The sequence below is a fragment of the Peromyscus californicus genome, unplaced genomic scaffold (assembly GCF_007827085.1).
Source record: "Peromyscus californicus insignis strain IS unplaced genomic scaffold, ASM782708v3 Scaffold_4__1_contigs__length_199733344, whole genome shotgun sequence".
Taxonomy (NCBI): domain Eukaryota; kingdom Metazoa; phylum Chordata; class Mammalia; order Rodentia; family Cricetidae; genus Peromyscus; species Peromyscus californicus.
In genome coordinates this window covers 22,089,412-22,115,962 of record NW_026294562.1, presented here as the reverse complement: position 1 = coordinate 22,115,962, position 26,551 = coordinate 22,089,412, and the positions used below count along the sequence as shown (strand labels likewise).

The following is a 26,551-nucleotide window of genomic DNA, read 5'->3' as shown; positions in this document are numbered from 1 at the left end:
TTCACTTCTTTCAAACCTTTTGTCAGAACCTGACAGCATTTATCATTCACACACTGTTGCCCATTTATTGGCTTCATTATTTTAAAGTATCAACTTTGTTTTTAAACTTATGTTCTATAGATGTATAGATTTTGCCCGCATGTCTGTATGTGCACCACATATATGTCTGGTACCACAAAGGTTAGAAGAAAGCACTAGATACCTAGGAACTGGAGTTATGAATGGTTATGATCCACCATATGGGTGCTAAGAACTGAACTTGGATCCTCTGCAAGACCTACAAGTGCTCTTAACTGCTAAGCCATCACTCCAGCTTCTGATTCATTTATGTTTTTAAAGGTCTATTTATTTTTATTTTATGTGCATATGTGTACCACATGGGGGCAGTGCCCAGAGAAGCCAGAAGAGGGCCTCAGATTCCCTGGAGCAGGAGTTGCAGACAGTTGTGAACTGCTAGAAACCAACCTGGTTCCTCAGCAAGAGCATTAAGAGCTCCCAACTACTGAGCCGTTTCTCTAGACCTTCATGTATTTTATCTTCTTTGAAATACAGGTATTTTTCAAGTTGTTACAAGTTCTTTTTGGAATGAGGTGTGGCACAGGAAAAAAAAAACCCAAAGCATTTCTCCCTGACCTCCTTCCTTTGCACACCTGCTTTTCTTGTGGCCTAACCTGCTGAAGCATTAACATGACACACATTCCTTCTTCTCCCTCGACTCCATATACCTCCTCACTCCCCAGGAAGAGGAACATGTCTTTCTTGTAAAAGTATTTAGGCTTCTGCTGTATACTTTTGATCCTAATGCGATCAGTTTACTATTATCATTATAGGATTTATCAACTTTGAAGACTAACAGCCTCATGGAATTTATTCGCCTCAATATTTTATTGTCAAATATAGAAAAAGTTTAAAGAATGGTAAGAGTGGCCACCACTATCAAATCCACCTAGATTCTCCAGGGAACATTGAAAAGTACTTCCTTATCACACAACCATTTGTCTTCGTGTCTACCCACTGATGGAACTTTTCATATTCTACAAACCCAGCCCTTCATTTTGTGCAAAGCCTCAGACTCTGAGTCCTCATAATTATAGATAACAATGTCAAAAAAAAAGTATGACATAAAAGGCACACACACACACACACACACACACACACACACACACACACACCTCTTCCCTCAGTTTTTAGATAAGGAAATGAAGCACTATAGATTAGATACCCTGTCAAAGCAGGCAGGATCAACAGACTGCAGAGCCAGAACCCCAGTCACACCGTTGGATGCCATGTAGCCTGTATTCTCTGATGGTGTGTTAGAATACTTCCCTCTGGCCAATGAGGCAGTGGTTCCCACACCGCAGGAGTCAAGGGTATTTGAGTTTCATTATCATTTATTACCAAGCATCATCTGCCAAGACTCCATCTGGGGAATAAGTGGTACCAGAACCCAGGAATCAGGGAAGAGAGGAGTCCCTGAGATGCAGTGGTGCCCGCATCCTTCAGTCCCTAAGTGCCTCCAGCACTAGTAACAGTTCTCATAGCCACTGCCACTAACTAGCCCAGCCTCACTCATGCTCCTACAAGTTAGGAGCTTTACAACAGCTACTTCAGGAGACCCGCCTGAGGCTCCAGGGCCTTCTTATTCTCTACAGCCTGGGTGATGGAAACAAACGGGGGGAAAAAAAAATCACTGGAACCCCAAAGACAGGAAATCTAAGTCTCAAGGCTGAAAAACACGCAAAGCAAGCGCCAAGCAGCCTTCTGGGTTCATCTCTCACTAGGAGAAAACTCAGGGAGCATCAGGCCGGGCTGACCTTTTCCCCAAGGCTTTGCCTTGATTTCCAAGAGCCCCCTGGACTATATTACCCATGAGGACACCCAGGGAAGGTTCTGAATGAATAAAAGGCTATGCTTTCTAAATGTAAAACTTGGCATACTTGGGCTGAGTAATGATATGTCTTAGTATGTAAAGCCATGAACTTAGAAATTCTTCCTTTTATTTTATTTTATTTTTTTTTAAAAAGGTGATTTAGAGATACTGAACTCTGACATCAGAGACCAGGAACTATAACCACAGTGGAAGGAGCTTCACTACAAGTCATCAGGACAACCCCGGGTGGCTGTCATCACAGGTACCTCACAAACCTGCCTGCAGGTGCCACTCATACCCCCAGAGAAAGAGTTTGGCTTTCCTAGGCTCAGGAGTCAGCCTGGAGACCCTGACTTCGCCCATGTAGCTTTTGGCCTACAGGGTTTGCTAAAAGACACCTCACCCTCCCACGCCAAGATTCTGATGAAAAACTCATGGGCTCCTGTTAAAAAGGGGGACCCAAAGCGTGGTTCTATGGATACCACCTCCAAAAGAGAGGAAGTTCATCCACATTGGCTTTTAAACTTGTTTGGGTTTCCTAATTAAAAATGAACGAAACACCTTATTTCCTCCTTTTTGTACAAACCCCAACTGCAAAACTATCCACACACAGCTGTCCTTTGACCTTGCCAACCCCCAGCTAAGGGGACTGAGGACTCTGGTGTGAGGGTCCTGCCCAGCCCTTGGCGTTGGAGAGTCACTCGGACAACTTCCACCCTGCCACCGGGAAGTTCTGAATCACCTCAGCCTTAGTGAGACCGCCGACCAACCTTTATTTTCTCACAGCTGCCTGGCCTGACCTAGGGCCTCTACCTCAGCAGCCCCCAGTACTCCCCCACCCAGCCTGCCTGCTCACGGTGTCCCACCCATTTCTTCCTGCTTCCCACAGAACGACAAGCCAGCACTCAGGAAACCTCTGGGAAGGCTGCTGCTACAGCCAAATGTTTTCTTTCTGATACCAAAGCTAACAAAAGAATGTTTTTCCCAGATGCCCAAGGTACAACCGAGGCACCTTATTTAAATGCACTATCCGAGAGCCTCAGCACATGTTTTAAAAGACATCATCGCCAACGGCGCCTCCAATGCTGGGTCATTTGTTCCAGTGCTCAAAAGAGGAAACCCAGGACCAGAGTGGTGACCGCATTTGCTCAAGGTCACAGAGTTCCTAGGACTTTGCTATATCCAAACAGATCAGAGCTGAGAGAAGTCCCGTTGGCTCATTGGTTGAGTGAGAGAGCTACAGGCAGAATTGGCAGCTACCGATGTTAAACAAAACCAGTCAAGTTCGGAAGCTCAGCTCTGAGAAGCCGGTGCTGAGTCAGATTCGGGTTCGGACTGAGCGAGCCAGAAGACAGAGCAGAGAATGGAGCCCCTGGCTGAGATGCAGCGCTGGCTGTGGGGTTTAAGGATGTTTCAACAAAAACACATTCACGGGAAGAATAAAGTGAGAGAGAGCAGAGTGATCACGCTGAGTCAGCGGAGAGGTCTGGGGACAGTGGACAGGGTTTTGAAAAGCCACATTGCAACAAGGAATGCACCAGCGTAAGTTGTTTAAAAGCTTGCAAATAAGATGGTTTTCTTGGCTTCAGTTTCTTTCACTTGCAAAACTAACACTGGTGGTGAGGCTGTCTAGAAAAACCTATCAGCGAACCTGTGCACCTTCCTTTTAGATTCCAAGCGGACGGCCAGGCACATCACCTGGATGTTCTTCAGACATCTCCAACCCAACACATCCCAAACCAAACCCGGCTTGTTCAGCCAGCTGCCCTTACTCAAGCAGAAGCCCTAAGGAATCAGCTCCTCCCTCTCCTTTCTCCCCAAGCCCTATCACCCGTCGAGTCCTGCTTTCTCACTAGTCTACATCAATCCCCTAGCTCTCCCTACTACCAAGCTGTCATCTCACTATCACTTATCTATGATCCTGCTACAGGTGACCCCTCCCAGCCTCCAGCCCCCGCTCCCTGCGATCACTGTTGGTATTATAGCTAGGAAAGATCCATGGCAATCCAATGTGTGTTAATCCACTAAACAAGTACTCATGGAGCATCTTCTATGTGTCAGTCACTCTCATATGTAGAAGAGATTCAACAATGAACATAACTGACAAAATTTTCTAGCCTAGGAGAGATGGCTTGGCAGGTAAGAGCACACCCTGCCCTTGCAGAAGACCTGAGTTCAGTTCCCAGCACTTCAGCCTGCTCACAACTGCCTATAACTCCAGCTCCAGGGGATCCAACACCCTCTTCTCATCTCCAAGGACACTGAACTCTCGGGTACATGCCCTCACACAGACATACACACATAAACACAATTGAAAAGAAAATACACCTTAAATCTTTCCTGTTCAAAATCATTTGACAACTTCAGGAAGAAAAACAGGCAATTGTCACTAATGTAGTTTTGTGAGAGGGAATCTATACAGTCCTCTGAGGTTCCATCTTATAGCACTTTGTGATAGATAAAAAATTTATTTCTTTAAAAATTTTATAATATAATGTTCCTGTTACTTATTTTTTCCCCCATCTCTATAATAAAGCTTTCCTTGATCTCTCGCCCTCCACACAGTAAGAGGTGCCCACTCCCTTCTGGATCTCAGCATTCCATCAGCCTCACTGGATTCAAGTTACTGCTAACAAACCTGTTTCACATTACACAGGGAGCCCTGGAAGATTGTTGACTGCATTAATCTTCCTAAACCTGGTGCCTAGTAAGGTCATTTAACAAATGTTGATGGAGTAAATGATTCTAAACTCAAATACCTATACACACATAAGCTTATGGCATATTTTTAGGGGCTGAGGAATCTCCAATGCTTATATAGTTCTTCAGGTTGTGTTTTGTTCTCAGATGAAGGAAACTGCTCTCTGCTGGTTCAGAAAGAGCAGCTTTTCCTTGAGTGCCACCTGCTGGCTAAACGGAGTAAAGCTCTTTTGGTTAAGTGAAAACAGTTTTAATATGTTGAAGGGATAAGCAATGGTTAGATGAAAATTACAAACTAAAGATCTGAGAACACTTGGAGAATAAAATATAAAACCAGGCATACACTCTGAAAGTAATGATAAAAAAAATACAATTGAGAAACAGGGCTGGTCACTGTGTTAGGACACTGGGACAATGGCTGACTGGGAACAGAGTATGATTGACGTTGTTCCCACCCTCCCCTGACCCCCTGCCATCATCATCATCATCATCATCATCATCATCATCATCATCATCACCATCATCATCATCATCACCATCATCATCATCAACATTTTTTGCTTGTTTTTTTGTCTTTTGAGTCAATGTTTCCCATCTCCCAGGCTGGCCTTGAACTTTCAATCATCCGGCATGCTGCTATATCCAGCTCTGTCAAAATTGTGAGATAATCAATGCTCATGAACAAAATTCTAAATTTCAGTCTGCCTAAGAAAGTGGCTTTAAAACTAATTCTGTGGGTGCCACAAAGCTGTGAGCCTCCCCTCATTCCTTGGCAATGTTTCCTTTAACATGTCACCCGAGGACCTCCATCAGGAGGCTCCAGGTTCAGTGAACAAACAGCCTGCCCCTGTGCGTGGCAAGCTGGAGTCCAGTTAACTGTGACTTATGGACCCCTTTACTGCACACCTCCCTTTACGTCAGGTACCACGCTCGGGCTGGTTCTCCGCCAGCTCCAGATCTTATGCATTTGATCCAGTTTGTCCTACCAAGTATTTCAAATGAGCTGCCCACCCCACCCCCCCAAAAAAAAATAAAACTGAGGTCTTTGGAGACTTAGTTCAGTAATATAAATAATATAAATAAAATATAAATATAAAGAAGCCTGGTGTGGTGGTACATTCAGGAAGCAGAGGCAGGCAGATCTCTGTGCGTTTGAGGCCAGCCTGGTCTACATAGAGTTCCAGGACAGCCAGGGCTACACAGTGAGACCCCATCAAAAGAAAAAGAGAGAGGGAGGAAAGATGGAAAGAGGCTGGGAAAATATCACATCATCATAAAGGCTCAGAGTGCCTGGGGAAAAGGGCTCTGTTAAGCATTTTACATTCATCATCCTCAATCCTGCTAGGCCAGTATTACAAAGAGTTGCTTACACTGTATTTAATAGCTCAAAATCGGCAAGCTTTAGTAAGCCTCCAGCTACATTATTAGCAAGTTTGAATCAGAATAGTTTAGATGAGGCTCTACTACTAACACCGGGTCCAGAGCAGCACTGCTCCTACTCTGGGTAGAGCACTCACATAGCAGCTTATGAAACTGTGGGCAGGACACTGCCCTAGTGTGCCCATTTCCTCACCAATACACTAGAGACTGATGATTACACCTGCTCCTGGGACGCTCAGAGGATACACGTGAAGAGAGGACCTAGGACACAGTAAGTGCTCAGTCAACAAAGTAAGTATGTGTTCTTAACCCTGACCGCGGTAGTGATTTCCACTTTTAACCCTTACGAACTCCATTCCTCTGCCACTTTGTCTTTCATTTACTATACTCATTTTGTAGGGGTGAGGAGATCTCCCAGATAGTCAAGATTCCTACTGTGATAAGCAGCATTAAGTGCTGGCAGAACGAAGGAATTTACTGAGCTGGGCCCTCAGTGGCACAGGCGTCTCTGCCCGGTGTGGTTCAGGGAGATGAGAGACAGAGGGAAGGCCAGGCAGCAGTTGGGTAACTCCAGCCAACACTGAAGCAAGCGGGGCAGACAGCACTGGTTAAAACGCCCAGGGCAATCAAAACCTGCCTCATTTCACGTGATCGGGTCTACCTGGCACCCTGGAGATGGAAGGCCTGGCCCGTAGGGAGTTTATAATTAGCAATTAGGAAAGTATACACAAACAACTCAGCTAGTTGGCAGCAGAGGCTGAGACCAGAAGAAGCACTAGCCTGAGGCCGGGCATAAGAAAGCTCAGTTATTGCTTGTTTATTCAGCCTAAGAGTTTGCTATCCACTACGGATCTCCTGGGACAGGACAAGGGTAGCCCTGAAATGTTCAGCTGGGATAACAGCTGCATGGAAAAGCCCTGGGAAAGGCGTGCTGGGAGAGGATTAGTTAGGACTCTGATAGTTACGTCAAGAATGGGATCTACCTCTAGGTGGAGAGTGCCCTTGCTTCCTCCTGTAAAGATGAATTCAATGGGGTAGGTCGGTGGCTTGGGTATGGGGTTATCTCTACTAAGGCAGGTTCACCTCATGATAATGTACTTTTCCTTTCCAGAACGCCCACCTCCAAGTGCAATCCTTGTGGATCAGCCACCATGAGGTTCGGCTAAAACCACAAGCCTTCCTAAAGCCTGGCATAGAAAGGTGTAACTATTTTTTTTCTTCTTTTCTGTCGTTTTCTTTTAGATGCTGGCCAGAACTTAAGTAAGCTTTTAAACTCCCTAACTCACCCTTGGCTTCCCTACTGTTTCCAAAGCTCTCGTGATGACCACGTGGCTGCCTGCTGCCTGGTGGCTGACCTGTAAGGATCTATCTCAAGCAGCCTGGCTTTTGTTCCTTCTCCATCCTGCTCCTTCCTTCCGGGCAGCTAGAGATTGATGCCCTGGGATTCTCCTTCCATGTTCTAATAAGCTGTCCTCAGCTTCTATGTATATCCATTCTCAAATTCTTTTATTAATGAAACGAAAAACCACAAGGGGACCCTAATCTCCCAGGTATCATATAGTAGCTCTGCTGGGACACCCCAGATTTCCATTTCTTTCCTGTCTTTCAATTAATTGTCAGAGAAAATAAACCCATTCCTGTACCGCTAGACAGTATCAGTTACTCCATGAGGAAGTGAATGGGGGTACATGTATTGTGCAGCCAAAATCTTAAGAACTGTCAGAAGTGGGGGAAACATCCATGTCCACAGGGCCTAGATTTTTATCCCACTTGGCAGGACTGGCCTGAGGACCTAATCCCACTATCTGTCACTCTATCTTTATTCCAGGTCCAATACATCCTAGCTACACTCCCTTCCCTCAAGGATCCACTGAGGGCAATTTTGATAACTAGGCCAATAAGACGGCTAAGCAGAGAGAAGCACCTACTGTGTAAGCCCGACGACACAGTTAGATTCCCAGAGTTCACAGTGAAAAGAGAGCTGACTCTAAAAGCTTGTCCTCTAACCTCCACAGCCACACCCACACTCCAACACACACTCACCCCCCCCACACACACACACACGGACACGCGCGCGCGCAAAATAAACAAAATTAAAACAAATGTAGACAAATAGCTTCACATTCCAAAGATAAAGACATCAACCTAGAGAAAAGCTAAGGGAAGGCAACATGAATCATTGTAACATTGATTTGGAGAAAGAGAGAACAAAAGAAAACTAATTTTAAAACTACAATACCATCAAACTACTGGAGGACAAAGCCCAAAGCATAGGATAGCCCACTGTCCTGAGCCCTCCTCAGCACCAAAGCCCTTGCTGCCTATCACCAGGCACCACAAGACAGCTACAGATGGTGCACACTGGGTCCAAACCACCAGCCTTTCTCACCCTTGTCTAGCCCTTGATACACTGAGCCATGAAAACACAGAGTGGCTACTTACTATCCAGGAGGCTCTGATGTAACATCTGGAGTCGGGCTGACTGCTGAGCTCTGTAAAAGTCAAAAAGAAAAAGGAACAGTGAGAAAAGAAAAAGGAACAGTGATTTGCGTTGACTCACAGGTTGCAAAGCAAGGGAAAAGAGACAGGCCATATAGACAGTGCCCCCGAGGGACAAGGGCTTGTACACAAAGACGTTGGGGGTGCCAGGCTCTCATTTTTCGCCTCACAAGAGATGAAGCCACAAACATAGGTGGGCCTGGAGGTGGACTTCAGCTCACATTTATCCTCACCAGGAACCCCAGGGAGCAGAAGCCCCTTTATCTGTGCCTCCCCAGTCCTCAGAAACCCTGCCAAGCCACTGCAGATCCTTTCATGCACCCCAAATGCCACATCCGAGAGTGTCACACAACACTCTAGGTAGAGACTGCATCTTAAAAACGCATTTTAAGATGATCACGCCATGTTTACACAATTCATTTATGCCTGTAGGTTGAGAAGTGTGAAAATGAAGACACAATTTCACAAAATCCAGTAACAACACTGTCAGTACAGGTTGGGGGATGCTTCGTAAAACTACAAGCCACTAACAAAAAGTCAGCCAAGGGCTACTAGAAGTGAAAGCAATGTCATTCTGTAATTCAGAGGTTCTTTGGCTGTAGTCGAGAAGAAAAAAAAAAAGCCAAGGGTTCAATATATTTGTGTTAAGTAAATCAATGTACAAGTTAACTTTTACAGATATTCCTACTTAATAGTGACTATGATCTCTACTAATAACCATTTGAAGGAAAATAAACTACCTAGAGAAGAGACACAGGAAAAAGAAAGTAGAGGAAGAGACTATGGATTAGGGAAGAGGAGATGACAGGGAGGAGAGGTGGCTTCTTTGGTGGCTCCTCACTTAGCCCTCAGCTCCCACCCGTCAGTCTGGATCCTTTTCCCTTACAGGCTCTGCTGTCCCCACAGCCATTACTTCTCAGAGAGGCTCTGATCACGCACGCGCACACGCACGCACACGCACACCATCAACCTCCAGCCCATCTGGCTATACTGGTGTCACCAGCTCACCTCCTGCCATGAGGTGCCTAACTCTTGGCACTTGCCCCATTCTGGGATTCTACTTTTCAAGACCTTGCCTGTATCTCCATCAGGAAAAACTTTGAGATGGCCCTGTTAAGTCCTTCCGGGTCATCACCACCCCTTCCTGTCTTCTCCTTCCCTCCATCCACGTGTCTCTTTCCCGCATGTCCTCAATAATGCTACACCCCCGCGGGACTCTCAGATTCCTTTTCACAACCTCTAACACCCAGAAACCAAAGTCTGTATAAATCTCTACAACCCATTCCATGGACCTATTTCTTTTTCAGGTTATTTATTTGTTTATTACTGTGTCGGGGAGAGTATGTGTGCCATGGTTCACACGTGGAGGCCAGAGAACAACCTGGTCAGTTCTCTCATTCCACCTACCTCACCTAGTTCCAGGGATGGCGCCCTGGTTGTCATGCTTAGACAGAAGGCAACTCCACTCACTGAGCCATCTTGCTACTCCAGAATCCATTTCTTTTGAACCCTCTGGAGCCCTGAGTAGTTCTGCCATTCTCCTCTTGCTCTATCCTGCCTCCCTCCATCTCTCTGAATGTCCCTCCTGTGCCTTGCCGTCTTGTCAATGCCATCCAACATCCCAGTGGAGAGCTGTTGGTCCCTACCTCGCTCAATCTTTTACCTGCTGACAGGTGGAGGTCTTCATTGACTCCCAAGACCCCCACAATCACCTCCCTGCAGTCAACTCCAATAGGCTTTTTAAGCCCTTGCCTGCTTCCTAAGATCTAGTCTTATAGTTCCTACTGCCTTCTGGATAGCCCTACCTGATCTCCAGCCAGCACCGCAGAAGCCAAGTACCTGAAACCAACTCCATGACTTTACCTCTTCACAGATTCTCTTTCTAGCTTCTTCAACATACTGACATCCAGACTCTTCCAGCTGCCTCACCCAAACCCTAAACTTATCCATCTCTTTCCCTTTCCCCAGCTCATCATTCCTCATGCCAACTACGTAAACTAACCCACTGCAACTCCCTTGGCAGCCTCTCTCCATCTATCCTTCCCCTCCTCCCCGTTGGTGCCTCCACAGTGTGGCCTCCCACCACTGTCTGCTTGGACTACTGCAGTGGTCTCCTCATCCTCTGACACTCCCGTTTTCTGCCTTCAATTCAACTTCTCTAAGGAAATGGCACGCTCTCACTCAAACACCTCTTTAGCTACATCAGCGATCTGAAGGAAAGCCAACATCTCCTCAGTCACATTCCTGAGTATACAGTCTTTCCCAAACCTGCATATCCACCCCCCCATTCCCACCTGAGATTTCTACTTTAGCTGGTCTGTCTTAGCCCTTTGAACATGTACATTCCATGTTTCCATAGTGCCTCGAAATGGATATTCCCAGGAGTGACCTCAGCTGTCATGTCCTGAAGGCAGTCTCTTTTGTGTGTGTATAGAGCCCCTGCAAGCATGTCTCACGTATGCTCAAGACTAACAGCACCAGTCAAATAACCAATGGAAAATGGTTTGTGGATGCACCAGACACTTCCTTGCACCAAGGTGTCCCTGGCAGGGCTTAGGCCCTTACAGAGGTAGCTGTCAGCACCAGCTCTGCCTCCATCTCTGCATGAGTTACAGATGTTCCCTTGTTACATTTGACTACTTTGAAAGCATGTCTTGATTCGTTTTGGCCAGCCTATTACTATGAACCTCTCATTCGGCATGTCAGCCATTGTTATTAGGCCATACCCGCAGCCAGAACTCGTTCCTGAAAGACTGGGATAGTTTCTTCCTTGAATCTTCAGTCCCACAGTAATTATACCAGATCCCAGTATCCACCCTGTTAGAAACCCAAAATCCCACCCTACCTTTCTCCACCCCAACTACCTGTCTGCCTCAACTGAGTGTGTGACAACTTACCTCTCGGCCTCCTTTCAGTTCTGATGGAGGAGAAGGGCCTAATCACTGCTGTCTTTTCCATCCGCTGGTACCTCCACGGACCCCAGAGAGGCAGCCATGACTGCCACAGCTCACAGGCTTCCCACTCTTTCATCCCAGACCCACAAGGAGGCTATCATAAAACAGTGGCTTCTCTGCCCCTTCCTGGGTTTGAGTCTAGCACCTGACTTCTGTGCCCAACTTCCTCGCACTAGTGGGACCCTGTCTCAATAACACTTACACTTAGCACAGATCCATTACCAGCTGCGCATCTCCTCCCATAGTGTGTGGCCCTTCTTGGCTGCTGCAGCAGTGTCCACAGTATTTTTTTTTTTTATTTCTTCTAAAGCCATTATTTTCTCCTAAGAATCTCTTCAGTTTTGTCAGGGAACCCAAAGCACACTTCAGCAAACATTCAGCTTCTCCCTAGAAGCCTGTTTACCTTGGACTGGCTCTCTCCTTCCTACCTTTTAACACATACATTTTAACACAGGCCCAGTTTCAAACGTGTGTTCCCAGGATGTTTGATATCTGGAGCATGTTTTCTATTGAGAACTTTGCTGACCTCTACAATGACAAACACCATTTCTATTTCTATTGCCTTGAGCCCAGTTACTGCTGCTGTGTCTCTCAAAACGACCTCTGAGGTTGGCATCTCCCCAGGCTACAAAAAAGAAAAACTGGCCCCCAAAATAAAATAGCATGCTGGAAATTCAAAGAAGGCAAAGGAAAGAACTTTAAAATGTCATCACAGAAGAAGTACGGGGCATGGTGGGTAGGGGAGAGTCCAAATTATCAGCTATATATATATATATATATGTATATATGTATTTGAAAAACCCCTTTATGGTAGATGCCAAGCTCCAAAGGAATCCAAACAAAAAATTGACTGTGTGTGTGTGTGTGTGTGTGTGTGTGTGTGTGAACAGGATTCAGAAAGCCATGCATCTTAAAGCTAGCAGCATCACCCTCTGTCATCCCCACAACATAAAAAGCCAAAGAACAGAGACAAAAAGAAAGCAGGGCTTGAAAAGGAACCGACATGGAGAGAAAAACTGAGAAATACCTGTGGCGAGTTTGCACTGGGTGACTTATTAACCGTCTCCACTCTCTCTAAATCTGCCTCTAACTCTGCTTGGCAGAAGCTGAGATCTTTTTCTAGATTAGTCTGGTTCAAGAAAGAAAAGATGAGAAAGAATGTTTTAGTTTAGAGAAGAGGAGAAGGAATGGAAGGTTAAGTTTGAAATGAAGGTTTTTTTTTTTTCTTAAGAGTCATATTGTAATAGGGTCACAAAGGCCCGACTCAATCACAAGAGCTCACTAGAAGTTAGTCTAAAGACGTGAAAACAGAGAGAGCAACATTAGGCAGGTTCAGTGAAATCCTGAGTCTCAGGGCCTTAGACATCTGTTCTACTTTGAATGAGAACTACAAATGCCACAAAAAACCTACCTGTGAGGAAGGACCTGCTTCCTCTGTGTCAGAGTATAGTGACTGTGACAAGTGTTGTTTGTTTTTTTTTAAAAAAAAAAACCAAAAAACAAAACAAAAAACCTCTAAACATTAGTATATATCTCACAGACTTTGTTAAATAGTTTCATCACCAGGCCAAACAAGCTACTAAGTTTAAAAAAAAAAAAAAAGATTTAAGAAAAGAACACAAACCCACAACACACTCACGGCACCCAAAGCTAGAGGTCTAGCACACAGTCCGCGGAGGAGGCACGGGATTACCTTTCTATCCTCTCTAGGAAGGATAGAGCAGTCTCCAGGAGTATAGTCCCATATCTTTTTGGGAGGCTGACGGGAAGCAGAGGAGGAAATGGAGAAATGAGCATAAAGACATAAAGACAAACACGGGGGGGCTCAAACAAAGAGGGGCGCACTAGGGACCGGACCAACACAGAAAGGTGAACTCAAAGCAAGGTGAACCCGAACCCGCCTGAGGACACACAGCTGTCTGCCCCAGGAGGGATGGAGAGCACTGGCTACTTAACTACGTCTCAAGAGTACATCAACCCAGATCCTCAATATCGGAAATTTCAAATCAAAAGGGGGAAAAAAAAAAGCGTCAATACAAATTTGAACAAATTAGAAACTCTAATTCCTTAATGTTCTTTTCAAACAAAGGCTGACACTGGAGATTTTTTACATTTTTGAAATAGTCTCACCTACTGTATAAAATCATCATTTCCTGTCAATAGATGTGTAAGTGTACAGATCTGGCCAATGGAAGGTGACCTGAACTAAAGGCGACTCTGGTTTACAAACAGCATCCAGAGTGAGGTTCAATGGCATCCAGAGTGGGAGTGCAAACGGTGCACATGACCATTTCATATCAGCCGCTTAACTGGTAAGTAAGTGGAGTCTGGTAATTACGCTATCGCTAGAGGTGCATCCACCCTCCTCGGCAGATCAGGGGTCACTCTGCTTGCTCTTGGCCCCTTCATGGAGAATCAGAGAGATGGAAATCTGCCAGGAGAATGCTGTCGGCTTAACAAGAGTGTGTGTGGAATGAAAGCTATGCAAACTTGCAGAAACTTCTAACTCTAACCCCCTCTCACAGAAGGGGTTTCCTGACTGTGTCTATGCACACTCTCAAGTGTACACTCTCCCACGCTGTGACCTCTGCAGAGATCAGGAACAGGAGACCATTAAGAGCTCCTAAGATGGCACACAAGTTTCACGTCAATGAACTCTACAGAAGCATTTCGAAGGGCTTGACACTGAGAAACACTGTCTTGAGTTTGTGGATAGAAATCAAATCCATTTCTGTAGAAATTGGAGGGGTAAAGAGAATAAAAGGCAGGTCCCCATGTTCCCTGTAATACCTCTCCAAAAGAAAATAAACTGACTCTGGCTGTGTTTGCCGACAGCAGCAGGCCCTCCATGGATGTGAGTTCCGTGATAGAGTCAGTGATAAAGCAGCTACCATTCATTCTTAGTACTTAATACTCTCGATGGTTATCTGGGAAGTAGACTTTTTACATGCGTTAGCTCTGTACCTTTCTGACTTTCTTTGTCACAAAATTCTATAAGCAAGTGTCTCCAAATTAAATATGCTTTGAATAAATCACCCCACCCTCCAATGGCCCCTGGAGACTTGAATTATTTGTTATTTCGTGGCAACTTATTGAAGTCAACAATCAGGATCTCGTTACAGTTTTCTTTTTGAGTGGCTTTCAGAGAGGAGGTTGGGGAAGAAAAAGCAGCTGAGCAACTGTCGGTGCCGGAGTTCTAGTGGGTTTTACTCAGGAGCCATGGTCCTAAGTTGGTGTGAGGACAAAAACAAAGCAGAGACGATGACCCGTGGGAGTTGGTGGCTACCTTCTTTTTCGTGAATGGCTAACACATCTTCCACCCCAGCTTCCGTGGCTTTATTACAGCCGGCCACTCTGTGCTTCATTACAATTCCATAGGGAGAGAAGGAAAATTTCTCACTCTCCTATTCCATCCTCAACTCCGTTGGTTCAACTAGATAACAAGCCCGCCTGGGGACGTCTAACCCATATGTAAATATTTTCTCAATGAGGTTCCTGGGGATTACGGCCCATGTACTTTTGGCAAGTCTTCCAAAGTTAAGGCAACACAAAAAGGAACACCTCCCCCCCTAAAAAGAGAAGGTATTACTTGACAAATGGCCTGTATCCTCCATGTTTACATGAGGTAAATTCCACAGTTTTTGGTAGAACTGTCAATTTATCAAGTTATTCTCAGGACCTGTTTACTAAAGGCTAGGGTTGAACTATTGTCTAATATCAACACAATCGTTTGCAATGACAGATTCAAGAAAACACATTACTAGTAATAATTTAGTAAAGAAAGTTCCTTAACTTTTGCAAAAAGGTAATATTTCAGATTAAACTAGTTTAGTTATTGGGTAGATGAGGGGATGGCTAACAATCTGTAGATCCTGAAAGGGATTTCAAAAATCATTGGCATGGATTCTGGAGAAAGCAAATTAAATCAAACATCTCTGACTTTCTGTGAGTTCGGTATGGCATCGCTGCTGTGTACATCAACCATAGTGCTTTGGATGGGACTACACCTAACGATACGTTCAAAAACTGAGCAGGTTTTAAGGAAAAGGATTAGGATACTGTTCAGTTTTTGCAAGTGGAAATGACTGTGTGCATTAAATTTAGTGTCCAAATGGTGAACAGCAGAAAAGAGGAGAGAGAAAGGAGAAGAAATGAGCTGTGCACTGTGCGCCACAGCTCTGAGGAGGGGAAAGCTAAGTGCAGTTGGGCTAGATGGTTTCTCTCCACTGTCCCTAGGTGGCGCTCTTCATCAATAATAGGTGGTGTGTGTGTGTGTGTGTGTGTGTGTGTGTGTGTGTGTGTGTGTGTGTGTGTGTGTGTGTGTGTGTTGAGGGGAGCTGCATGGAGGAAGGCCCAGAAGGGAATACCTGTTCCTACAAGTAGATTGTAGGAAACTGGGCACTCCTAACTCAGAAGACACCTGAACTTTCAAGCTCAGCACCTTCAAGCCGAATCAGCAACTCCAAAGCACAACCTGACTTCCCTTTGTCTTCTTAATGGAAAATTCACAGCACAGAATTTAACAGTTTACTGAACTATAAAATCAGTTCCTATCTGCAAACAAAATGATCATCCACGACTAAAAGCAATGCTTAGAGTCTCATGCACATGTCTAATGTTTCATTTTTCTATGCTTAATTCTTCTACCTATAAATTCTTTTTGCAGTTATAATCGGGAATTCAAAGTAACTAAGGGTTAAAAGTCCATCCCCTTGAGTAGAAGGACAAGTTTAGATTATCCTCATGCTTGAAACACATCTGGGCTCAGGACTAAGGAACTCCCTCCTTACGGGCCTAAGTCAGTCTGCACTGCCAACTCAGAAATACCTCAGGGAAGCTGCCAAACACTAAAGTTTCTAGAATTCTACCCTCCATTCCAAATCCTGGAAAATGCTAGTACAACTCAGAGAAATCATTCCGTAAAAGCTGCCTTTAACCGGGCTGGATTGGATTGTGTCTGCACAGAGAAACACTTTTTTTTTGGCCTGCTCAGACACTTGCCTCGCATGCCCGCTTTAAAAACATGATTTGAACGCTGGCCTTCTCAGTGATGCATTGCTGTGCCTGTCTTCGGAATACCTCAACAACTGGTTAAAGTAGTGACTGGATGGCAGAAAAAAATGCCACCCACCAGGGATGTGATATTTGTTGGGCGTGGCAGAGGGAGATCTGCCTTGGACAAGTGATGCCTTGGTCATGCTCTCTGGATGTTCTAGGAAGGTGTATCCCAGAGCCTACTGTCCCTTCTTGTGGGAAAGCCGACAGGCTGTAGTAAGATGAGACAACCCAACCGCGGACAGCTATCACAGCTGCTCCCACTACTGAATCCCTCACACAGACCTGATTCTGTAGCAGCAACAATGCACCAACAGCATTATTTCACAAGGTGTTAACCACTGAAGCTATCACACTTACCGGTTTCCCAAACTCCAATTCCGAAAAGAATTTATACCAAGGTTCATTCTTTAAATCTATCTCTTCTGGGCTTATATCCCGACTCTATAAGGGTTGGTGACAGGGGGATGGAAGAAAGAGAAGGATAACATTATGCAAAAGATTACATAGGAACAGGCCAGTAGAGATGCAGTGGCTCTGGGTTACACAGCACCCGCTTCAACAGCAGTGATCATCCAGTGTCACTGACACCAGCAAAGACAGGACACTGAAACTGAGGGAGAGGATGTGGTCATAAAAACAGGGAAACTGAGGAAGGGAGCAGTGAGGCCTTCATTTTCAGTCCTGCAGCAGAGGTAGATGGACTGGAGATGGAGGACTCGGCACTACACTGCGACTCTTCACCACAAAGCGAAATACGGACAGAACAGTGTTCCTCAATCATTTCATCATTAGAGCAGAGGAAACCCCCCTCTTGTAACAAAATATTAGCTTCGAGCATATAAACTGGTGAGCACACCAAACATCAAACATCTATGTCAGAGTCAAACAAACAGTTTTTATGGGCTCGGACAGTTTTAGTACTTATTTGCAAGGCTGCTTTAAGGCTTTCAAAAACAAAAGCAAATAATGACACTTTAGAAAAGCCAATTGGTTAATACTGCATCTCTAATGGCACAGGAACAGGTGAGATACCATGTGTCATACACGGCAAAGTGAAAAATGATGTAAGTCAAAATAGAAGACACGAGTGAGAAACATTTTAAACAAGCATCCGTGGGGAATGAGTACAGACAGAATATCCTCTGGTTTCTAATAAATGTTAAAGGATTGAGAAAAAAATTAAGTGACAGGAAGGCTGGACAAGACAGAGAACAGAACAGGGGGGAGAAAACTTCCGGGTTACGTGCGTTCCAAAGTTAGATTCCTCACTTTACATTACACTAACAAGTGTCACATAGATTGATAATTTGATTCTGTGCTTTTATATTTCATCAAATATGTATTAAAGTTCTGACGCTTTATCAAGGGAATATCAACTACTTTTGGAAAACACTAAAAACGGATGATGAGAAATCAAATCAAGTTTTCTAACAGAAGGAGTTATACTCATATGAGGCAGAAGTGTTTTGATGTTCGAGGTTTCTTCTGAGGGTGGAGATTCCATACAAGACACTTAGCTGCCTCCTGGCCACAAAGAAGATGGCACAGGAGAACTTGCTGCCAGCCCCACCTACAGGTCTTCAGCGCTGCTACACTCCAGAATAGTCCTCCCTAGACACACCGACACTGCTGTAGGGCCCTTTGCTGCTTGCAGAGAAGTCTGGAAACTGTCTTAGTGACGTTCACCAAGCCCTTCCTCCAAGAACCCTGGAAACATCTAAATCATTCGTTCATTCTTGCTGTTACAGGTGGAAGAGACTTTCTTTAACTGAAATATGATTTGAATATATTTGATATGTGCTGAACTCCATCCTCGGGCATCTAAATCAGCTTCCTCTAAAGTTTCCATCTTGAAGAAGGCCTGCCCATTAACAGTGCTTGTGTGTGTATGTGTCCGTCCACATGTGTGTACAGGTGTGTTTACATATCTATGCACATGTATGTATTATTAGATATTAGAGGATAACTTTAGATGCTGTTCCTCAGGGGTCAGTTACCTTGTTTGCTGAACCAGGGGCTCTCACTGGCTTAGGGCTGGCCAATCGAGCCAGGCTGGCTGGCCAGCAGATCCTAAGGGATCTGCCTGGCTCCGCCTCTCCAGTGCTGGGGCGGTAAGCACGAGCCACCACGCCTGGTTCTTCGACTTTTCCTGGGACCTGAACTCGGGTCCTCCGGCACTTTACCCTCTGAGCCACCTCCCCAGCCCAGCTCCTGCCTCTATTTGGTGAAATGAAGCACAATGCCTACAAAGACAAAACCATTTGAGAATGGTGGCTTAAGCACTGGGGCATTCTACAATCCAGAATGATGGATTTTCATGAAACCTACTTCGTATCTGTTATTTTTACAAAAACTATTTATAAACTGTTCCCTGGGAATAGGTTAGTTTTTTGTTTTTGTTTTTGCTTTTTTAAATAAAATGTACTAACATACCGACTCTTTTGGGAAGCTGCCTAAGAGTTGTGATATTTACAGCCCTGAAAGAATTAACTCATTTTATTCGTGAACGCTGTTTGCGAACAGTTGACTGCCAGGGTTAATGGTGAGTAAAGAACAGGTTATGTTAAATACCTTGGGTCCAAAGCCTGGGTTCTTCAAGCTGCCCAGACACAAAGGTTAGAAGGTACTGCCAACAGCACTCATGCCTGCATTAGCTTGCCAGGTGTAAATGAACAGTACATCCAATCAAGGAAGAGACCAACAGTGAACGCCCTTCTGGAAGCAGAGGAGCCCTGTTCCCATAGCCATGGCACTTGCCCAATGCCAGGCTCTGGTCTTCCCTGCTGTGGGCTGCTCTCTTTCCAGCTTGATAAAATCCATGGAAAGGGCAAGTAGCTTGCCAGGAAAATGCCATCTCCTCAAAGACAATGTTATTGCTTGAATAGGAACCAAAGACCAGCTTCAAATTTCAATTAAGTAAATCATCTGAACATGGTGTGTTCACTTGCATCATGCTTTACAGTTTTGGCGGTTCTTAGGCACACATTACCCATCTTGGTACTATCACCTGCCATACCACCAGGTTTGGAGGGCTAGATAATATTTCTACTCACAAATGAAAACCTCGAAATTCAAGAAAGTTAATTGTCTTGCCTGAAGGCATACAGCCGAGTCAGGACTGGAACCCAGAGCTCAGATCTTCAATGGCCGGTCTAGCCAGCACTCTGCAAACTACACTATATTCCCACTCAGCCTCTGAACCAGAGTGCAGATGACAGCAACCTGAAACAGGGCTAGGAGCTAGCTTGAAGTGTCAGGGAAGGAACTCAAGTGACAAGGGAGTGAGGAAGAGCCAGCGCTGGGCAAATCCCCTTGTTCACACTTCCACGATCACTCTGTGCCTGTCATTACTATCTCAATGTCTGTCCTTGCTGCCACACATCTACAGAGAAGAACTCCAACATCTAATCCAAAGCTTGGCACGAAAAAATTGTTTCTTTCTATATATTGGCTAAATGAAGCTCCTGTCCTATAGGAGACTTCAGAAAAAAAGTATAAAGGAGTAAAGTCTAGACATTCTTGACAAAGCAGGGACCAACCAATACATCTCTAAGTCCAAGGCCACGGAGAAAAGGTTGACTTATACTTTGATAGGGAGGCAAGAAGTATTTAGACCTTTGTGAATATGCCAAATAGGTGAACAGGTGGTCATCAAGACTGAGAGTCACCCGTGGATTTGGAAGGTAATAGTGTTTCATGGGTCTGAGGGAGTGTGAACATGCTCCAAGGCAAGAGGCGCTCCCACAGCCCATTAACATTCTTCCTGATGGTAACAGTTGGCTGTGTCTGGGCCTATTCCTTGAACTGGCAGAATTAAGCAGCTGTGAGCAACTCAAATGAAAGAAAAAGCAGTTATTTTTTTCTCTCTTCATGAAGAGACAGAGCAAACTAAAATAAAATCTAATGCAGACTCTCTCTGCCTCTCCACCAGTTTACACACTTAATAGTTAATGAAATGATTCTTTAGTTCTTTTTAAAAAGTATATGAATGAGGGTAATACTCCAATCCTAGCCAGCCAGATACTTAATACCAAAAGGCAAGGCTCACATAGAAATCCACATAGCAGCTTTTCTGTTCACGTGATAAAAATAGCAGGATTAAAAAAAGATCAAACATAATGGACCAATTCAACCACTGTCAAAAAATTAAGATTCAACTGAAATTCCTCTCTAAAATCAACAACTTCTCTTTGGAAGGACAGAGCTAACTGGGGTAAAGGGCACTGAATCAAACTGTTGGGCAGGTGCCCACATGCTGCTATGGATGGGCCTCAGGCCTGGAACATCATGGAGGAGTGCCTGTACCAAAACACCAGATGGTGTTTTGCTGTCCTTGTGGACAGTCTCCATCACTCCCTAGAGGGTCCTCCATGGGGCACTGTGGGGAACTTCCCAGCATTTGTAAAATAATGCCAGTGATCCCAAGAACTGTGGTACCAAAGAGGAAAACAAAATAACGTGGTTTTCCTAGTTCTGAATAGAGGTAAAATTACTAAGACCAAGGGAAAGAAGTAGAAACAAAGACAAAATTAAGAAAAAGGGTGTGCCTTCAGTAAAAGCTAGGACAATCTATGAATGGCCATTGCCCAAATAAAAGCACCCAAAGGCCTTCAGAATCCCTGAAGTCACTTGACTGTATTAATGCATAATGGAAGCCAGCAGGCTTATTACTAAAGAGTGTGGCTTTCTTTCCAGGAACCCTTGGGTTAAAGGTTGCCATGTGCATTTATTAGGTATGGAGTACTTCCTGCAGACAGAGAACCCCCAAAGAAGCAGGGAACCAGAAGGAAGTCATTCATCTTGTCTCTTGCTTTCTGCTTAAAATACTTGTGGTGCCCAGCAAACACTAAGGAATGACAGACAACTCTAAAAGCATTTCTGTGAACTGCTGTGACCTTTTCCCTAATTAAAATTAGTCCAGCACTTATAAAGATATCACATTTTCATTTCAGTAAAAGTCAAATCAATTACCCCTTAAAAACATGTAGAACAGCAGGCTAACAGCTCTTAATGAAAACAATGGCCAGCGTAACCTCTCCATCCTGCTGTCCAGCCCGAGGGCTGCGATGCTGATGCAGCTCTGGAGAATCTCTTTAGCCATTTACCGAAATCTGAACCAGCTTTTTCTAATGAAGGGTGAATGAAAGGAAGTATGATTGGCAGATATGGAACTAATCAACTTGTAAAGCCTTCCTATTTCACAGAAGTGGCTACTTTTCCACACTGGCCTGGAATTTCCACACAGTTTTCCCACTCAACTTTCTAGAGATGTGAATGTGCATAAGGGACAAGAAGTCAGACTGATTTTAGAAGTGCCAATCAAACACGGAAGACCTAAAACACAAAACTAACAGCCTAGGGCTTTACCCCAAGTTACAACATTCTACTGGTTATTTATCTTTGAATGACTTTAATGCTAGACTGGTCATTTCTGTCAAGTCTATCCATTTCAAAGCAAAGTTACCTACAAAAAAGAAAAAACTTTAATCAATACGCCTGACAAAGTAACATAGTTTTTTTCCTAAAAAACCAGAAGATCAATCTTTGTTAGTAGAAATTAAAATGAGTTAAAACCATAAACCATGCACAAATGGAACAACAGAGCCACGAAAACAAAACAAAATAAAAATTAAAGAAACAGTTAAGTTTAAAGGCAGACTCGGGACTCATTTCATGAAGACCTGCGGAAGTGCAGGGGGCGAAAAGACTTCCATATTTTCACTGTTCTAAACAAACAAGCCTATCTCAAGTGGGGCAAGACTATGCTCCAACTGCACGATGCATCCAAACTAGATGACGTGGGCAGAGAAAACAAAAGGACGCTCAGAGCCACATTACCATCTTCTCACTGGTCAGAACGGAAGACTTGCCCGGCTGATACTCGTAAATGCTTTTGGGCTCTGCTCGGTATTTTCTTGTATCCACTTTCTTATCTGGGGGCTCCCAGTCGTTTCTGCAGAAAGAAAATCCTGTTTTCATGAAAACGGCACCAGCTTCCCACACAGTCTGAACCTGGTTGGCTGTCGTCTTAATCAAAGAATTTTTATATCCAAGGCATAAAACTGGAACCAGGGTTAGCAATTTAGCTGCACTAGGTTTGCTTCTCCAAACAACCCAATTAAATCTCCATCCTGGCTTTACAAGGGGCATGAGGTGCCCAAAACCTAGCACAGGGAGGTGGAGATGGCAGGGGCATCGAGACTTGTCCTGGAAAGTCTCTGACCTGGCTCTCCTCTTCAGACTCTAACATTCCCCAAACATGCCTGAACTCCCACACAATTTATGCAAAGCACAATACAGGTCCTCAAGATGCCAGACTGTGGTTCAAACCCTTGCCACCCAGGTGATCACAGTACTTTACAAACTCATGGAGCATGAGCTTATCTAACTAGAAGGTGGCGACCACTGTAGCAGTGTGCCAGGTCCACAGCGGCCCTCAGTAAACACCAGCTGTGTGCCCTGTGCTCTTTCCTACTTTGCATCTCAATTTACTACACACTAATCTCAGCTTGTGTCAAAATTTTGTTGTTGTTTTTTTAAATTTATTATCTGTCTACCTGTTGGCTAATTTTATGTCAATTCGATACAAGCTGGAGTTATCTGAAAGAAGGGAACCTCAGTTGAGAAAATGCCTCCATAAGATCCAGCTGTAGGGCATTTTCTTAATTAACAATTGATGGAGGAGAGCCATCAATTGTGGGTGGTGCCATCCTTGGGCTGGTGATCCTGGGTTCTATAAGAAAGCAGGCTGAGCAAGCCATGAGGAGCAAGCCAGTAAGCAGCACCCCTCCATGGCCTCTGCATCAGCTCCTGCCTCCAGGTTCCTGCCCTGCATGAGTTCCTCCTGTCCTGCTTGTGATGATGAACGCTTATATGGAACTATGAGTGAAATAAAGCCTTTCCTCCTGCAAGAAGTTTTGGTCATAATGTTTCATCCCAGCCACAGTATCCCTAACTAAGACTGTGTGTATGGTGTGTGTGTATTCATGCACACATGCCATGGTATACATGTGTAAGTCAAAGAACAATTGTGAAGTCAGTTCTCTCTCCTTCCATCTTGCTGTGGTTTCCAGAGATCAGACTCAGGCCAAGCACTGGTGCCATGCCCCTGTACCTGTTGAGCACTCTTGTCAGCCCTGGTCCCAATTTTCAGTCTGACGTGCAGAGATGGGGTTTCAAAGCATACGTGAATCTTTGGAAATTGTCTGCCAACTTTTTATGCAGGAACATTACTGCATTTTGCACTGTGTATTTTGCTTTTTATGAACAGGTAAAAACTTCTGAAAGGTAGGACAATGATTTATGTATTCGTCTGTAAAGTCTAATTCAATACGCACAGAATGTACCCAGTAGTAGGTGCTTAAGGAATACACCTACAAAGAATTTCTGGGTCTATCCAGGCTTTCTTTTATAGTCATTATCAGATTCATCAGGTAGATGTGTTAGGCACACGTGGGCTTTTAAAACAGCCATCCACTTGCCTGTGGAGCTAGAGGCAGAAAATGGATGTGAATTTAAGAAAAAATAGTGTTGCATCTGCACAGACCTTTTAGTTTGTGAAAATTGGCAGAAACTGGGGTCAGAGGACACATTGGACACCTGTCCAGGTGACAAGAAATGATTACTCCATAGGACATTTGTCTCAATAATACATGTTTTATCAGTAAGTAGACATTATGGAATATAGCTGTGTTTAGGATTATAGTCTTTACTATGTTTATGTAAATGACGTTAGTTCCAATTTAAGAATTTTCTTATAATAGAGCCTGGTGGTGCAGGCCTGTAATCCCAACTACTTATAGACTGAGATAGGAGGGTTGACAGTTCAAGCACTGCTTGGGCTACAGGGCAAGTTCAAGGTCAGCCTGGACTTATTGAGACACTGTCTCAAAATAAAAAGTGAAAAAAAGGAGGACTGAGGAGAAGCTCTGTAGGAGAGCACTTGCTAGCATTTAAGAAGGCTCTGCGCTCAATACCTAATACCACGAACTTTTTTTCATGACTAGATAAAAGGTTATCATAATTATAGGCAGCAGTAATTATGCTCATACTAGGAGCCAGGCCCTAACAGGAAGGTCAAGTGCAATCACTTATTTTATCTTTGCAACACTCTCATGGAGGAGTCATGCTATTTTTACCCTTAGTTCACAGATAAGGATATGGAGACTCAGAATAAGTCACTGCTGACAGGTGACAGCGCAGGATTCTTGTTCCTAACAAAGGCTCCTGGGATACAGATTCTGGGGAGGCACGGGTGAGCATCTAAGGGACCACTTACCTCTCTGGGCTGGACTTAAGTGAAGATGAGCGGGCTGGGAGGGGGAGTGTGGCTGACCTCTTCACTACTTTCTCCCCGTCAATGTAGTTCATCTCACTTTTTGAACGAGGCACAGAAAGGGGAGACTTTGCTGGAGAGAAAGTACATGAAAAATACTTTAGACTCAAATGAAAACTAAACCTGAAGATGTCTCTTCCACCACCCTCCCTTCCTCCCCAGAAGCAGGGGCTTCAGTCACTTACTGTCTTCAGAAAAGGAGTATCGAGGAGAGTGCAGATCAGAGTCATCATCTAGTGAAGAAAAAAGAAAAAGTCAGGGGGAAGAGACTCAAGTGAGAGATCCAGGGTGCACACTTCCACAGTCCCGTGTGATATCCAGCCACACCAGGGACCCAGCAGGGAGGGGACTCAAGCCTGGGGCTACATCACACAGACTACACACTGCAGAGCAGTGAGGCTTGCAAGAGTCCATCGGATCCAACATGGTCCGCCAGAAACTGCTTCCGGGAAACCAGGAAATGTACAGAGACAAGACTCCTCACAAGGAGAAGGCCCACCATCAAAGATGGAATGCAGGGTTCTGTATCGCTCTGAGTGGGAAGTAGGGGGCTGAGATGGATCTGGCCACCCAATGCTCAGTCTCGGGTCTTATCTGTTGAGTGCCATGACCTCTTTCCAAGGCTCATGGCTGCTACTGGATAGGAAAAAGAGGTCCAGAGAACGTGGTTGCTAGCTCCTCATTGTAGCATTGACCTGTTTTATATGTTCTTCAGACAACACAACTGGCCAAGAGGTTGTACAGCTAAGAAAAGAGTTCAAGAAAACCCTCATCATAATCTGTTCTGATGACACCTCGGCTTTGCTCGGTGAGTAGATTTCTCAGGACCCAACACTGCCATGGCTGATGTAAGGTCTGCTCTGTGAAGATACCGTTCAGGGTACTGCTCCATGAAGGTATTGCTTGGGGTGAGCATCTAAACTGAGTCTACAACAACGCAAATTCACATGAATTTCTGTGGTGTGTGATGGGCTCTGCAGGTGTGTGTGTACACACCCCTAGATAAACTGAATACTGGGCTCTGAAATAACCAAGAAAAGATCTGAACCCCACATGGGGAGAGTGTATTTTTTAAAGTAAAAAATCAGATCACAAGCCCATTCACCGGAACAGAACTGTCCTAGTACAAGCTAAAACATCCATGATAATCCTTCCTCAACATTTCTTCTCTGGAGTGCCTGAGTCTAATATCTTGCTCACCTGAATTTAGGGTACATGTATCTAGAATGAAGACCCAGTCCCATCCCTTAAGATCCACAACACTCTTTCAGCAAAGCACATGACCTAAGCAGCAAAATCAAGTCAAGGGATTTGATGTGCTGTGTTGATGACAGTGTTAATCAAGCCCTTGTTTCCAGGTAAATTAAGTATCAGAGCAAAAAAGTTCAGAAAGCTCTATGAAATGTAAACAAAGCTAACATTACTATTATGTTGAATACTGTGGTATTCAAAGACAGCTTCTACCTTTTTGACCCTTCACTTCTCAGCTTTGTCTGTCCCAGGTGCCCCTCAGCCAAAACAACAGGCAGGAATTCAGCACCAAGACACCCTGTTCTCCTTCCAGCTCCCACTGTCTTTATAAGAACCAGTCAACACCAAGGTTTGACAGAGACTACAATTCTTTACAAACACAGCAAAACCTTTCTTCTTTAGGGTAGGATGGGGTGGGGTGGGGAGGGTCTTACTTTGTTGCTCAGGCTGACCTCTAATGTACAATCAATCCTCCTGCCTCAGCCTTCTGAGTGCTGGGACCAC

General features: G+C 44.6%; 1 protein-coding gene across 1 annotated transcript in view; it reads right to left on the bottom strand.

Moving 5' to 3' along the window:
- Window positions 1-26,551, bottom strand: part of Sorbs1 (sorbin and SH3 domain containing 1) — a 258,428-nt gene that overhangs the window by 59,234 nt on the left and 172,643 nt on the right. The window contains exons 12-18 of the mRNA XM_052761714.1: window positions 24,982-25,029; window positions 24,740-24,869; window positions 22,300-22,414; window positions 16,819-16,902; window positions 13,097-13,162; window positions 12,431-12,532; window positions 8,393-8,442 (exon numbers count right to left, since the gene is read on the bottom strand). Of these exons, the coding sequence (XP_052617674.1) occupies window positions 8,393-8,442; window positions 12,431-12,532; window positions 13,097-13,162; window positions 16,819-16,902; window positions 22,300-22,414; window positions 24,740-24,869; window positions 24,982-25,029 (595 nt within the window). The remainder of the gene's footprint in view (window positions 1-8,392; window positions 8,443-12,430; window positions 12,533-13,096; window positions 13,163-16,818; window positions 16,903-22,299; window positions 22,415-24,739; window positions 24,870-24,981; window positions 25,030-26,551) is intronic.